Below are 15,303 nucleotides of genomic sequence, written 5' to 3' on the forward strand. Positions count from 1 at the left end.
GCTCCAACCAAGGCGCCGTGGCTTAGTTGGTCAAAGCGCCTGTCTAGTAAACAGGAGATCCTGAGTTCGAATCTCAGCGGAGCCTATTTTTGGCGCAAGAGGAAAACCAAGCTCTCCCTGGTGACAGGTTCATTTGAAAGGTTGGCCTTGCAACTTGGCCCTCATCTTTGACAGTGAGCAGAGCGAGCAGGAGAAGCAGAGCTCTCCCTGGTGGTCTAGTGGCTAGGATTCGGCGCTCTCACCGCCGCGGCCCGGGTTCGATTCCCGGTCAGAGAAACTTGTTTTTAGGCCTCTTTTAAAATGGGGGGGGATGTCCCTGCTGGTAGAGTAGCCTCGCTGTCATATAGGCAATATTTGACCCCAAAACATCCCTCCTTCGAGCCGGATTTGAACTAGCGACCTAAGGATTTCCAACCGCGCTTGACCTACAGTCCTCCGCTCTACCAACTGAGCTATCGAAGGGTGAACGAGTGAGAGTTAGGGAACAAGCTAGATGTTGAACTTGTTACCAGATTGGTCTCAGTGAACAGCTGCGGGGGTCACGAGGCCGAGTCTGCGTGATCTCAGTCAGGTTGCAATTCAAATTGCCTTTTTGGAGACTTCTTCTGTTTGCACATCAGAGTCTAGCTCGGAATGTTGCCTCCTTGCATGCACGTAGGCCTCGTGGGGCAACGGTAGCGCGTCTGACTCCAGATCAGAAGGTTGCGTGTTCAAATCACGTCGGGGTCAGTGGACATTATGTGTGGCCCTCCATTGGGGAAAGCATGTCTGTTCTTGGGGACGCCGTGAGAGCTCTCCCTTTTACAGAGCTGGCAAAATCAAGCTCTGATTGCTTCCTCAACGTGAGTCATGCCACCACTTCCAGGCAGGGCAAAGAAAAGCCCTTCGAAGGCACGCGTCTCCCAGCGTTTCCTCCTTGCGTTTGTCAGTCCTGGTTCTGTGGAGCCAGGGTCTCTGTGGCGCAATTGGTTAGCGCGTTCGGCTGTTAACCGAAAGGATGGTGGTTCGAGCCCACCCAGGGACGAGTGTTTTCTTGTTTGCTTCTGTCGTGGGTCCTGCCTGTGTGACAATGAGCTGTACCGCCATCAGAGTCGAAGGAGCGGGAACATCTCTTCATTCTGGTGCCTTGAGAGGCTTTGCTGCATGCTGGGCATAACCTTGAAGCGCACCTAGCCGAAGAGAAAAAAAAAGCGTCGTGAGCCCTTCACGGGGCTCCAACCAAGGCGCCGTGGCTTAGTTGGTCAAAGCGCCTGTCTAGTAAACAGGAGATCCTGAGTTCGAATCTCAGCGGAGCCTATTTTTGGCGCAAGAGGAAAACCAAGCTCTCCCTGGTGACAGGTTCATTTGAAAGGTTGGCCTTGCAACTTGGCCCTCATCTTTGACAGTGAGCAGAGCGAGCAGGAGAAGCAGAGCTCTCCCTGGTGGTCTAGTGGCTAGGATTCGGCGCTCTCACCGCCGCGGCCCGGGTTCGATTCCCGGTCAGGGAAACTTGTTTTTAGGCCTCTTTTAAAATGGGGGGGGATGTCCCTGCTGGTAGAGTAGCCTCGCTGTCATATAGGCAATATTTGACCCCAAAATATCCCTCCTTCGAGCCGGATTTGAACCAGCGACCTAAGGATTTCCAACCGCGCTTGACCTACAGTCCTCCGCTCTACCAACTGAGCTATCGAAGGGTGAACGAGTGAGAGTTAGGGAACAAGCTAGATGTTGAACTTGTTACCAGATTGGTCTCAGTGAACAGCTGCGGGGGTCACGAGGCCGAGTCTGCGTGATCTCAGTCAGGTTGCAATTCAAATTGCCTTTTTTTTTGCTTTTTTCGAATTGTCGTTCAGGTAGTCTTGCACAGGCACTGATCTTGTTGAATCCCAGGAGAAGCTAGGCGACGTCCATTGGAACGTCAATCCTGATGGCGTTCACGCCATAGTCGGTACTCTCGGCGCGCTTTGCGGCGCGGCGTTTGCACATCAGAGTCTACGTTGGAATGTTGCCTCCATACACACACAGGCAGGCACACGCATGCACGCACCACACAATGACAAACAGACACATATACAAACACATGCAACTTCTATAATGAGTCTTTTTGTGTATATTCAAAAAAAAAAAAATGTGTGTGTTTGTTCGTGTGTTTGTGTTCAGCTCGGTGGCTGAGGCCCTGAAGACAGGTAGCGTGGTGCAGCCGGAGCACTTTGACAGAGTCACGCTGTACTTCAGTGACATTGTGGGCTTCACCACCATCTCGGCCAATAGCGAGCCCATCGAGGTGGTGGACCTGCTCAACGATCTCTACACATTGTTTGATGCTGTTATAGGAGACCATGATGTCTACAAGGTAACACAGAGAGTGTATGTATCATGTATTTGTTGTGAATCTTTCCGGTACTTGTTGTGTATGTGTCATGTTTATGTCATGTGTATGTCATATAAGTCAAACATAAATGTTTGGTGTATGTGTCATGTATGTGTATGTATCTGTACAGTATTTCTATGTGTGGTGAACTTGTCATGCATGTGTTGTGTTTGTTGTATGTGGTACACATGTGTCATGTATGTGTTGGGTGTGTCTGTGTTATATATGTCATGTCCCCAGGTGGAGACAATAGGTGATGCCTACATGGTGGCGTCAGGGCTTCCAGTTGCTAATGGCGACCGTCACGCGGCTGAGATTTCGAACATGGCACTGGACATTCTGAGCTCTGTGGGGTCTTTCAAGATGAGGCATATGCCCGACGTCCCCGTGCGCATGCGCATAGGCCTGCACTCAGGTACAACCCTGTTCCTTGACCCCTGAATCCTGACCCCTGGTTCCTGACCCCTGGACCTGACCCTTGCCTTGACCCTGGCCCTGAACCTGGACGCTGAGATCTGACCCCTGGTGTTGGAACGCTGACCCCTGACCTTGGCCCTGACCCTACTATGTGTGTGCAGGTCCATGTGTTGCAGGAGTGGTGGGTCTCACCATGCCCCGCTATTGTCTATTTGGAGACACCGTTACCACCGCTTCCAAGATGGAGTCCACTGGCATGCGTGAGTCATCACCTGCTCAGTCATTAGTGGTCTGCTGTCTCTGCTCTTGGCTCATGTTGACATTCAGTGTATGTGTGTGTGTGTGTGTGTGTGTGTGTGTGTGGTGAGAGTGGACTGTGTCCATGTGTGTGTGCTTGTGTGGTCCATGTGATTGTGCGTGTGTTTTTGCGTGTGTGTGTTTGTATGTGTGTGTGAGGGTGGGTGGGTGTCTGTCCCCAGCATATCGTATCCATGTCAGCCACAGCACAGTGAAGATCCTGCTGCAGCTGAAAGAGGGCTACAAGGTCCAGCCGAGAGGAAGCCCCGAACTGAAGGTCTGAACAGCCCCAAATCTCCCTCCCCCTCTTTCGGCCTCTCTCCCTCTCTCTCTACCTTCCTTTGCCTCTCCCTCTTTCTGGTTGCCTTCCTAAGTCTCTCTCTATTTCCGTAGATTCACCTCAGTCCCCATCTTCTCCAATATATTTAGTGAGGTGTGTATAGCATGTTCTTTACTGTGTTTAGTGAGGTGTGTGTTCAGGGTGACCAGACGTCCGGACAGTCCACTTTTCCAGCCCTTTGTCCGGACCACTGTGGCACTCCTTTTTGACCCTTCCTGCCCACCGTCGCAATTTACCACTCGTGTAGGCTTTCAAATGCCAAAAAGAAAGACCTCATTCAAATCTATGTGGAGTTCAGAACTCCACTTTGCCACTAAAAGCAGCAAAGATCAATATCATGCCTTCTGTAAGCTTTGTCACATTGATGTAGACGTGATTAGTAGGGGGAAAGGGGCTTTAGAGCGGCATGCCTGCGCTACGCAACGGCACAGGTTCTGCCAGGCAAGTTCTGCCGGGTGGTCTTCCTTAACATATTTTTTTTCTCCTAACACCACAGAGGATGATAAAACAACCGCTGCTGAGCTGACCAAATGATATATTTTAATGTATATTACAATTGAAATTGTTTGGGGAATGGCAGAGTCTTATTTTCTTATTTCTCTTTTAACTAAACTTAACAGAAAATCAGTGCACTTGTATTGAAGTCTTCAATTTGTATTCAAATGACAAATGTTGACCTACAAAAATTACAAATTAATTGAGACTCTTAATTTCAACCCCCCCCTGCTTTTCAGGGTCATGCCTCTGGTCAACTATGTGTGTAGCATGTTGTCCACTGTGTGTAGCGAGGTGTGTGTAGCATGTTCTCCACTGTGTGTGTTTCAGGTCAAGGAACTGGGGGACACCTACTGGCTGATTGGCAAGGACAGCTTCACCAAGCCTCTGCCCATCCCTCCAGAGGTCAAGTCTGGGTAAGAGCGATGCCTGCTACTGGTGTATCCCCTGGTGTACCTGTGTACCGTATTTTTCGGAAATAAAGCTGCGGTCTATACCCCGATTTGACATTTTTCTTGAGGTGGTGAGGCTTATATGAAGCGGCTTATTGAACGTTTTTATGACAAAACAGGCTTCAAAATGTACTAATGAGAAGGCTAACATGTAACACTTGCATGGTAGTAGCATTGCTACGAGCAGGGGCAATTCTAGGATCAAACCTTTAGGGGGGCTCAGCCCCCAATAAGAATGTGACATGGATACAGTGCCTTGCAAAAATGTTAACCCCCTTGCTAATAAATCACAAATTTCACTGGATAACAATTAATACATTCATTTATTATGATGCAAAGTAATTCTTCATGAACTACCAGCATTAAATTAATCGATAATAATGTGTCAAAAATAAATAAACATTGTGTTAACACATGAAAGCACTTGAACTTATTTAAGATCATTACTTGTGTAATAAACGCTGCAGCGTTTAATTGAAGAAATACGTTAATAATAATTTTTTTTTTTTATTGTTATTATTTTTAAGGGTGCTGGGATGGAATTTAGGTGTTCATGAGCACCCCTAAAAAGAGTGTAAAATCGCCAATGGCTACGGGTATTATTCTAGCTAACCTAGCCCGGAAGCTAACTAAAGCTAGCGAGCTACTGTTTCGGAAAAATTACTTATGCTTTGGGGAGCATCGGAAATATTTAGAACTCACACGTCTAAAGGTAAATATTAGTTCATTCCCGGCAGTGGCGATTTCTTTAAGACTGCAAGGGAAGCTCGGCTTCCCCTAAAACAGGGGAATGAATGGGTTGTTATCAGCTCTGTGGAAGCATGGTAATGACCGTGCATTTGAATCAGGTGTGCTGGAGCAGGGAAACACTTAAAAACATGCAAGACAGCGGCTCTCGAGGACCAGGGTTTCCCACCCCCAAGGGCATAGGTTTGGTTTGAACATTGGTGGGGACACTGTTTTATCAAATCCTTAACAAATCATTTTACAAGTTTGCAGGTCTAGCTAGCATAGCTTCGACCGCAACTACAGCATAGGCTTCATTCAAGACAAATGAAAAGTCTGTAAGCTAGCATGCAGACAATTCAGAGTTGTGTTCCAGAGCTAGCAAAGGCTCGTTAACTTTAGAAACACTATAGAGCTGCATTTTCAACAATGATATAGCCTACAGGAGTGTATTCGTTTATTATTCACTCAATGTTAACGTCCACTTTACAGGAGTAGCCTGCCAAAAAAACAATCATTAAATCTCTTCTCACAGTCTCGCCACGATGCTCACCTGACCACTGTTTGTTGACAGGCTGGTGGCCTACACATTGTGATCAGTGCCCTCCTGCCAATCAGGAGTAACCTAAATTTACACCTCTGCCCACCTCTGCCCTAAAATGTCAAAAAATGTATGGTCGAATATTTACTGTTGTGTTAACATTTTAAATGCGTTAGAACATGTTCTCAAAGACAAATTTGTTTAGAATCAGCAACCTATAGCAGGTCGACTGACATACATTCCCGTAGCGTCACAGTGCCTTTCCCTATTGAAGCCTGGCGTCCATGGACTTCAATGGGGCTGCTTTGAACAGTTTTTTGTCAGTGCTTCGAAACCATACTGTCATTAGATAAATGCTGCGATTATGTCCCCCCCACGGACGCTCGGCATCTCTGGGGGTGAATGGAGGAGTGGGCTGGCCTGGACGCTGGGCTTCCGCGTGATGATTGGAGGGTCTGTCGAGAAGTTATTTGTGCTCAGTCCCATTGCAGATTTTGACAGTGTACTCGAAAGACAAACCGCTGCAACCTATTTCTTGGAATTTGCTTGACGAAATTGCTAGCCAATTTTCATCATACATTTCATACAATTATACGCCACATTCCTTGTTTCAGTTTAACCTAATTCCCACATTTCCTCCTTCAAGTTTAATATAGTTAGATTGTTTGTTCATTCATTCATTCATACAGTAGGCTAGACTAGTGTTGTGTGAACTAGCCAAATAAATGCAAACATTTTATGATGTAGGCCAAAAATGAGCTTCCCTTCTTTGAAAGACCAGCAGCCACCCTGATTCCTGGGCATTAGAATACATACATTACGCACTTACTTTTGTTTTCGAAGTGTGTTGCAAAGGCATGCTGTAAGATCGCCTATACTTGTGCTCCCATTCTGTTGGGGTGCGGTTTATAGAAAACGCGGCTTATTTCTCGAAAAATACAGTATTTCCCCTGGTAGCTCTCCTGTTATCTCCTCCTGTTATCTCCACCTGTATCTCTACTGGAATCTCCCCTGGAGTATCTCTGCTGGTATCGCCCCTAGTCTCTCCTGGTGTTTCTCGTGTCTCTACAGAGCACAAGCTCATGGGCTGCAGATGGAGGAGATAATGCGTCACAAGAAGAAGAAAGCCGAGCAGCTGGCCAGGGGGAGCAGATGAATCTCTGCAGGCTGCACTTGTTACCTGCCCTGACCTACCAGACCTGTTACCTGCCCTGCCACACCTGTTACATGCCCCGCCCTACCACACCTGTTACCTGCCCTGAACGACTTGTTACTTGCCCTGCCCTACCACACCTGTTACCTGCCCTGCCCTACTACACCTGTTACCTGCCCTGAAGGACCTGTTACTTGCCCTGCCTTACCAGACCTGTTACCTGCCCTACCACACCTGTTACATGCCCCGCCCTACCACACCTGTTATCTGCCCTGAACGACCTGTTACTTGCCCTGCCCTACTACACCTGTTACCTGCCCTGTCCTACCACACCTGGTTCCTCCCCTGTCCTACTCTACCGCACCTGTTACCTGCCCTGTCCTACTCTACCACACCTGGTACCTGCCCTGCCCTACTCTACCACACTTGTTATCTGCCCTGCCCTACCACATCTGTTACCAGCCCTGCCCTGCCCTAACACATCTCTTACCTGCTGTGCCCTAACACATCTTTAAACACTGGCCCTCACCAGCGAGATCAGATGAAGCCCAGGATTGTTCTACCTGTCTCACTTCCTAAATACAAAACCTGTCTCACTACCTGAAAACAACACCTGTCTCCCTTCATGGTGACAGCACCTGTCTCACCCCTGGTGACAACACATCTCACTACCTGAAAACAACACCTGTCTTCCTTCATGGTGACAGCACCTGTCTCACCCCTGGTGACAACATATCTCAATTTCTGACCACACAAGTCTCACTTCCTGGTGACAATACCAGCCTCAACACTTGTCTTAACACCTGTCCACTTCCTGGTGAAAATATCTGTCTTACTTCCTGGCGACCACATGTCTCACTTCTTGGTGACAACACCTGTCTCACTTCTTGGGGATAACACCTGTTTATCCACTCTAAAAAGCCCAAATGGTCTGTCTGCTGCCCCTTTGTGCTTCTCTGTCTGACTGTTCATGTGTCCATGTGTCTGGTTGAAATGCTGGTGAAGGTGACAGCAGAGATGGGGGGAGTACTAGCAGGGCGAGAGGACTGCAACTTCCTGACTGACTCCCGTCATCCTTCTTGCTGTGTTTCAGGACGATGCAGCGGGACTTTAAGCAGCTCCTTCGGAAGGCCGTGAGGAGGCTCTCCACTGTGCGCCATGTTACTGAGCTGCCTACTGGAGGCGAGGAGGACAACATCATGATACACCACCATTGACATTGGAACATTAGAACACTGGAACCTTGGAACACATCTGAAATATACTGAAACCCTGGAACACCTCATTGGGAACACTGGAACTCTGAAACACCTGTCTTGAAACACTGGAACACCTCACTAGGAACACTGCAACACAGGAACACCTCACTAGGAACACTGGAACCCTGAAACACCTCACTGGGAACACTGGAAGACTGCAACACTGGAACATCTTACTAGGAGCACTGGAACCCTGAAACACCTCACTGGGAACACTGGAAGACTGCAACACTGGAACATCTTACTAGGAGCACTGGAAACCTGAAACACCTCACTGGGAACACTGGAAGACTGCAACACTGGAACATCTTACTAGGAGCACTGGAACCCTGAAACACCTCACTAGGAACACCCGAACCTTGAAACACCTCACTAGAAACACTGGAACCCTGGAACACCCCACTAGGAACTATGGAACTTCACTAAGAACACTGGAACAGTGCAACACTGGAACCCAGAAACACTGGAACACCAGGGCATTGGAACACTTGAACACCTCACTTAATACATCCTCTTCCTCTCCCCCCACCCCATCTTCCTTGAAGTTCTTGAGAGATAGGTGGTTTAGCATATCACAGTGGGCACAGCAGGGGTTTAATCTCACCGTTATGATTAGAAGGATCTCCTCTAAGGACACGCTGCTGGTCTAAACATAGACTCTGAGGATTAATGAGTCCCAGTCTATACCACTTAATCACTGAGCCTTACTTCCTCACCCTCCTCTCCTTCCTCTCCCTCCTCACACTCCTCTCCTTCCTTTCCCTACTTTCCCTCCTCACCCTCCTCTCCCTCCTCTCTTCTCACCCTCCACTCATTCATCAACCCAGCCCATACATATTTAAGTTTGGGGTTGGTATAGCTCAGTGCAGAGCATTTGACTGAAGATCAGGAGGTCACAGGTTCACCCTTTCCCCCCTTGTAAGTCACGTTGAACAAGTTTATGCTAAATTAATGTATTATTATTGTATGTTCTAACCCCAATCCCTAACCTCAAAGGTGTACATAGAGCTCAACAGAATGCTTAAGAGATACACTCAGTAAAACAAATAGAAATACTAATCTATTTGTACATGTGTAAATACTTGTTTGATACAGGCATGTATTTCAATGTAAATATGCTTGTGCTGGGCAGTAAAACATTCCGGTACTTCTAATTGTAGGCATACTGCTTTCTGATAGCTTTTCTTTTTGATAGGCTACTTTTCAATTCCTACACTTACTTTATCCCAAGTGCTGGTGAATACACTGGTGTACTTAGATCATGATCATAGTCCTCTTTTCACACTTTCACAAGACTGCTATTTCTGTCTGAGTCCCAGTTTGAGGTCTGTATTTCCTCTCAGTGTTCAAACAGATTGTAATAAAATCAGTCCCTGGAGAAGACAGGCTGTGTGGTTACTGTACAGTTCTTCAAATCGTCTCTACGTGACTGATAAACATGACTCAGTCAAGATAGCGTCTCGCTCCGCAGTTTGGATTGAGATCCATCCCATCTTGAGCCCCGGGAGTGAAGAATTGAGACACAGCCCGATAGTTAATCCTCATCCTTTGTCGGAAGGTCACTGTGAGGGATAAAAAACAGCTTCACATCACGTAACCACAACTAATCAGACACTCGTGATTTTAATGGCCTTTCTGATGCAGTATGATCTGGGGACAGATGGCTGAGTGGTTAGGGAATCGGGCTATTAATCAGAAGGTTGCCGGCTTGATTCCCAGCCATGAAAAATGACGCTGTGTCCTTGGGCAAGGCACTTCACCCTACTTGCCTCTTGGGGAATGTCCCTGTACTTACTGTAAGTCGCTCTGGATAAGAGCATCTACTAAATATATATATAAATATAATATATATATATATATATATAACCCAGCACATAAGGGTAAGCTAACGTGATGTATCGGGTTTCACTAAATTCCGTAATATCCTGCATTTGCAGTTTTTTCAATCTTACTCTTTTTCACCAAGGAATATGAGAGACAGTTACTAACACGAGGTCAAGCATTTAAAGTCTTCCATACAGTACTTAATTTAATAAAAACAATAAACCTAACTATATATTTTATGTGGCAAGTTTTTCTATGATGGTGGAGGTACCAGAAAGCCACAGTGGTGAACAATGTGTAATAATGTTATTAATTTTACAAACTTGTGTTGTAGAGAAGAATGTGTCATATCATTTATAATATGACTAAATGTGTTGTGTGCTGGAAAATGTGTGTGAACAGTGTGTATGTGATGGGGGGGGTGTGGAGCGATGCATTCCTGCACCTCCTCCTTCACCCACCTCCTTCTTCTCCTCCGTCCTCTTTCCCCCTTCATCCTCCTTCCCCCTTCTGTCGTCCTCCACAAGTACCCTCCCCTTCAGCTGGAAGCAGGGGTGTGTTCTCCAGAAGACAGGGGAGCAGCAGCGTGTCCCCAGTCCTGCTAGCCCACACTGCCTTCTGGTGGCTGACTGTGGAAGGGCAGCATCTGAATGCACTGTAGGTGCAGCCACTCTCCTATATCTTCCCTCAGCCTCTCTCTCCCTTAGCCTCTCCTCCTATCTTTGTCCTCAGCCTACCCCCAGCCTCTCCCCTAGTCTCCCTCAAAGCCTCCCCCACCAGCCTCCCTCCCAGCCTCTCCCAGGCATCCTCCTGTGTGTGTGGGATGGAGTGTTTGTATGAGATGAAGGGAGTATATATGTGTGGGATGGATACAGAGAAAGAGAGAGAGAGAGACAGAGAGAGAGAGAGAGAGAGAGAGAGAGAGAGAGAGAGAGAGAGAGAGAGGGAGAGAGACTCTTGGCTACATGATGAATAAATAGAATTCTGAGACATTGATTTTCTAACATGATGTCATATAGAGCCAAAATATTACTTTATTATGGTGAAATACATAATACCGCTGTACAATTATATTGGCATGCCTCCAGGTCTTGAAACCAGTGTGACAAAGTTTTGGGGACATACAAATAAGGGGATACAACACAGACTTTAGTTTCTGGCATGTACAGTTCAGGAGATATAACACTTTGTCTTTCTCAAGTTTCAACTGACTTAGAGTTCTGCCCTCACATCTGCCATAACGGGCTGTTTGATCTCTCCAAACTGGAAAGAACTAGCCATGTTTGAGTCCTGTCACCCATGTTGCACCCACTGATCCAGGTATGGGCGAAGCTGTGTGCACTGATACTGCCAGAAGCTCGGCTATTAGCTCTTTTCTAAATATTTAGCTTTACATTCGGTGACTGATTTAACATTTAGATTTAACATTTAGATTTAACATTTCAGATTTAACATTTACATTTAACATTTAACAGTTCTATAACATATTATTTTATTATTTTGCGTACTGCAGAACATTGCTCTGGATAAGTTGTCATGTATTTAGAATTTAGAATTTCCCTCTATACATAAAAAAAAGTGACAGTTGAAAATTCTGCTGCATTTATTTGTGCTAAATGTGCAAAAACTGAGCAGTATTAACAGACGTGCATCTTTTACAAACGGCGCTCCATACTAAAGTGCATAATTGTAAATATACCAATCAGCTAAGCACTATGAAAAAGGCAACAGGTCAGTGTACCTGTCCTCATCAAAAATGGAAGGCAATGTTGCAGGAAGAAGAAGAGGGAGAGTGAGGATGAGAGGGGGAGCCCGTGGAGGAAAAGTGGTAGGGGGAGGGAGAGGTAGACCTGGAGGCCGTGGAAGAATAGGGCCGGATTTACAGTATCTAATGAAATTCGAACAACATTGGTTGACCATGTTGTGAACCATTGGGCAACATTGAGAGAGGCTGGACAGAGAGTTCAGCCCAACCTCACCAGATGTACTGTTGAAACAGTAATTTGGACATTTCGACAAGAGCACAGGTGAAAACTACCATTCTCTACTGTCTACAGAACAGTTCAGTAACATGTAGCCTACTGTACGCATTACATCAGTACTTTTTTGTACAGTCACGCAATCCATGATTGAAACAATGTACTGTATTTCATTTGCTGAATACTTTCATTTGTCTTTACAAATGTATTTGCTGTGTTTACAGTAGGCTATGTAGCCTACTATACAGTATTCAATTTGAAATCATATTTTCTGCACAAAATCCAACCTTTACGTAGTAGACAATGTGGAGAAATAAAATACATATTTTCAGCAGTGTTCAGTACGGGTCTTGTTTGTTGTGTTTGGTCAACATATTCATGTACTTTTAGGTACTCAACTGTAACAATATCTCTGACATAATCAAGCATGTTGTATCTTTAGAAAAGAATAGTTAGAATAAAAGTGTTATAAATTTTGCATAACAGTGTTTTTTTTTTTTTTTTTACATTTAGTCATTTTTAACTGGTTCAAACGGAGTCTACTTTATGAACCATGTGTGTGGCATACGTTGACAGAATGTTTTTTTATACATGATTGTATTGTTCTTTTAAGTGCTTAATTTAGCAAAAGATTTGGAGGTGGTCTAGACACAAGATTACTTGTGTGTCTAGTTGTGTGAATAGTGTATTGTGTTTTGACAAAGTGAGCCCTGTTAAAAAAATTGTGCTGAAGCAATCGGAAAAAACTGTACTATCATCTCGAGACAGGACTGCACTCCCAGGTGAATCTCTATTAGAACCGGTCCCGGTCTAACCGTGACCGGAATGTGGCGCGTAGCGTTTCGTCTGCTGTGTCACGTTCTCCACTCTGATTCACCGCGGGAAGAACGGGGGGCAAACTCTTGACGTCAGCCGGAGAATCATCCCACACGGCCAATGGGGGTGTAACAGCCGGGAGCCTCGCGCAGTCCACCGCCAACATCTTCCGCGCTTTGTCAGCCAAGTCTCCGCGTCTCCTCCCGGACACCCGCCGAAGTGAAGAGCCGTTCTATTAACGACAAAAATAACTGAAGGAGAGATCACCTTTACATTGGGGGGTGTTTCTAGTGTAGCCCCCACCCTTGTGCCCTGCGTCTCCATCTTCTTTCCGAGCATCTGTCAAGGAATGCGCGCGACGGAACCTTACCGGAGCCGCACAGAGCCGGTGAGAGGGAGGCTCGAGATGGAGGCATACACCGCTTCTCAGGTTGGTTATCAGTTTTTCTTTCCGTGTTTCTATCCGTTTGTCCGCTTGCTTAGAACAGAGATTAACGCTCGAGATGAAGAGACATTGGTTCACCTTTATTCTTAGCTAATATGGCATCATTTGGTTTTTGACCTTAGAAGTCCTTTCTAACCAAGGGGAAACAGCGGGGAATATTGTATTAGAAGAAGGATGGGGGTATTTGTGGTGTGACTGCTCATATATTGTGTTTATGCTCACATGACATGAAATGACTGAGATCTAAATTTAGCTCAAAGACCTGCCATTCATGGCCATTTTTACTCCTTCTATAAATTCCTTCTCTGCCAGCTCTGTGATGTCATCTCGTCCCCGTGGAGGGGCTTGCATTTGAATTTAACCCTCTCCTGAAAGGCTCGGAGGACGTTACTATCCCACCCTGTAAAGTGTCCGTTCTTGTGAGCTTATTCTCGTCATGTTTCTCGTGCAGAACAAGCTAGACAGGTGTGGTGAAATATGGATTGTTTGGGGGACTATATTATTGCATTCATCTGTGTCTATATTATTGCATCCTCCACCCACAGACACCTCTCATGCTGTCCCCACCCCAACCCCCCTTTCTGCCCCCCCCCCCTCTGTCCCACCCCCCAACCCCATTTCTCTGCCTTCCCCATCTTCCCCCCCACCCCCTCGCTCTGCCCCCCACCTTTGTTGCCCCCCTCTGCCTCCCCCTTCCCATTCTCCCCCCTCCCTCCCTTCCTCCCTCCCTCGTCCTCCCCCTCCCTCCCCCCCAGGGATGATTCAGGCGCTGCAGCAGCTATGAGTAACCAGCTCCCCAACACCTCCACCTCCAGCTGGGACGGACCAGAGGGGCGCAACTCCTCCCCGTCCACCGAGCTGCTCCCAGTGCCGTTAACCGTTAACCCCTGGGACGTGGTCCTGTGCGTGACCGGCACCCTGATGTCCTGTGAGAACGCCCTGGTGTTGGCCCTGGTGGTGTCCACGCCCAGCCTGCGCGCCCCCATGTTCCTGCTGATCCTGAGCCTGGCTCTGGCTGACACGTTGGCCGGCCTGGGCCTCATCCTCAACTTCACCATCACCTACATGCTGGACTCAGACCTGGTCACGCTGCTGGCGGCCGGCCTGCTCATCACTGCCTTCTCCGCCTCGGTGCTCAGCATCCTGGCCATCACCGTGGACCGGTACCTGTCTCTGTACAACGCGTTGACCTACCACACCGAGCGCACTGTCATCTTCACCTACGTTGTGCTGGTGCTCGTCTGGCTGACGAGCCTGACGCTGGGCTCGCTCCCGGTCCTGGGTTGGAACTGCCTGGAGGACGCCAGCGCCTGCAGCGTGTTCAGGCCGGTGGATAAGAACCACGCGGCGGCGCTGGCGGTGGCGTTCCTGCTGGTGCTGGCTCTGATCCTGCAGCTGTACCTCCAGATCTGCAGGATCGCCTTCCGCCACGCGCAGCAGATCGCCGTGCAGCAGCAGTTCATGAGCGCCGCGCACGCCTCGTCCACCACCAAGGGCGTGTCCACTCTGTCGGCGATCCTGGGCGTGTTTGCGGCGTGCTGGGTGCCGCTGGCGTTGTACTCCCTGGTGGCCGACACGCGCTACCCGCCTGTCTACACCTACCTGGCGGCGCTGCCCGCCATCTGCCACTCCATCATCAACCCCGTCGTCTACGCCTTCCGCAACCCGGACATCCAGAAGGGTCTGAGGCTGGCGTGCTGCGGGTGCTCCTCTTCTCGCTTCTCCATGCGGCCCCGCACGCCCAGCGACGTTTAGACCACCAGGACCACCAGGACCCCAGCCATGTCGAGACCACCAGGACCCCACACATGTCTAGACCACCAGGACCCCCCGATATGTGTAGACTACAAAGACCACCAGGACTCCAGACATGTCTAGACCACCAGGACCCCACACATGTCTAGACCACCAGGATTCCACACATGTCTAGACCACCAGGACCAGCGGGATCCCCAGACAAGACTTTGCTCCTCCTCCAGCTTCTCTCTGTGGCCCAGCCTGTCTTCCTGTCTCTAGTCCACATGGGGCTCCACTGTGGGACATAGCTGAATGGAGGGATAAGTGACTGTGGGACCTGCAATGATGACATTGTCTGTGGATGAGTCAGAGGATGTCGCCAATGATGTCGCATTTTTCTTCATTTCGAAGCCTGTAGAGCTGTAGGAGAATAGAGGTCGCTATTCAGGCCATAAAGGAGCACTATCCCCCC

At 47.9% G+C, this 15,303-nt stretch overlaps 2 protein-coding genes and 8 non-coding genes across 10 annotated transcripts in view; 8 read left to right on the forward strand and 2 right to left on the reverse strand.

Moving 5' to 3' along the window:
- LOC146245696 (retinal guanylyl cyclase 2-like) overlaps nt 1-6,774 on the forward strand; it is a 77,315-nt gene extending 70,541 nt beyond the window's left edge. Inside the window, exons 13-18 of the mRNA XM_084683439.1 lie at nt 2,140-2,332; nt 2,591-2,765; nt 2,929-3,027; nt 3,247-3,341; nt 4,230-4,315; nt 6,690-6,774. Coding sequence (XP_084539565.1) covers nt 2,140-2,332; nt 2,591-2,765; nt 2,929-3,027; nt 3,247-3,341; nt 4,230-4,315; nt 6,690-6,774 — 733 coding nt within the window. The remainder of the gene's footprint in view (nt 1-2,139; nt 2,333-2,590; nt 2,766-2,928; nt 3,028-3,246; nt 3,342-4,229; nt 4,316-6,689) is intronic.
- trnat-agu (transfer RNA threonine (anticodon AGU)) lies at nt 12-85 on the forward strand. The gene has a single exon. It is a non-coding gene; the product is annotated as a tRNA-Thr (tRNA).
- trnae-cuc (transfer RNA glutamic acid (anticodon CUC)) lies at nt 205-276 on the forward strand. Its single transcript has one exon. It is a non-coding gene; the product is annotated as a tRNA-Glu (tRNA).
- Nucleotides 373-462, reverse strand: trnay-gua (transfer RNA tyrosine (anticodon GUA)). Its single transcript is given in 2 exon segments — nt 373-408; nt 426-462. It is a non-coding gene; the product is annotated as a tRNA-Tyr (tRNA).
- Nucleotides 658-729, forward strand: trnaw-cca (transfer RNA tryptophan (anticodon CCA)). Its single transcript has one exon. It is a non-coding gene; the product is annotated as a tRNA-Trp (tRNA).
- trnan-guu (transfer RNA asparagine (anticodon GUU)) lies at nt 951-1,024 on the forward strand. The gene has a single exon. It is a non-coding gene; the product is annotated as a tRNA-Asn (tRNA).
- Nucleotides 1,223-1,296, forward strand: trnat-agu (transfer RNA threonine (anticodon AGU)). Its single transcript has one exon. It is a non-coding gene; the product is annotated as a tRNA-Thr (tRNA).
- Nucleotides 1,416-1,487, forward strand: trnae-cuc (transfer RNA glutamic acid (anticodon CUC)). Its single transcript has one exon. It is a non-coding gene; the product is annotated as a tRNA-Glu (tRNA).
- Nucleotides 1,584-1,673, reverse strand: trnay-gua (transfer RNA tyrosine (anticodon GUA)). The gene is given in 2 exon segments: nt 1,584-1,619; nt 1,637-1,673. It is a non-coding gene; the product is annotated as a tRNA-Tyr (tRNA).
- A 6,295-nt stretch (nt 6,775-13,069) lies between the features above and the next one.
- gpr185a (G protein-coupled receptor 185 a) lies at nt 13,070-14,849 on the forward strand. The gene is made up of 2 exons (XM_084684098.1): nt 13,070-13,079; nt 13,873-14,849. Exon 2 carries the CDS (start codon nt 13,875-13,877, stop codon nt 14,847-14,849), a length of 975 nt encoding a protein of 324 aa, XP_084540224.1. The 5' UTR covers nt 13,070-13,079; nt 13,873-13,874.
- Nucleotides 14,850-15,303: the final 454 nt, after the last annotated feature.

Source organism: Hypomesus nipponensis, chromosome 20 (assembly GCF_054491055.1).
Source record: "Hypomesus nipponensis isolate SF chromosome 20, ASM5449105v1, whole genome shotgun sequence".
Lineage (NCBI taxonomy): Eukaryota > Metazoa > Chordata > Actinopteri > Osmeriformes > Osmeridae > Hypomesus > Hypomesus nipponensis.

Bases quoted from the DNA above. Each gene is read 5' to 3' on its own strand.
- gpr185a (XM_084684098.1), top strand. From the start codon at position 13,875: ATGAGTAACCAGCTCCCCAACACCTCCACCTCCAGCTGGGACGGACCA.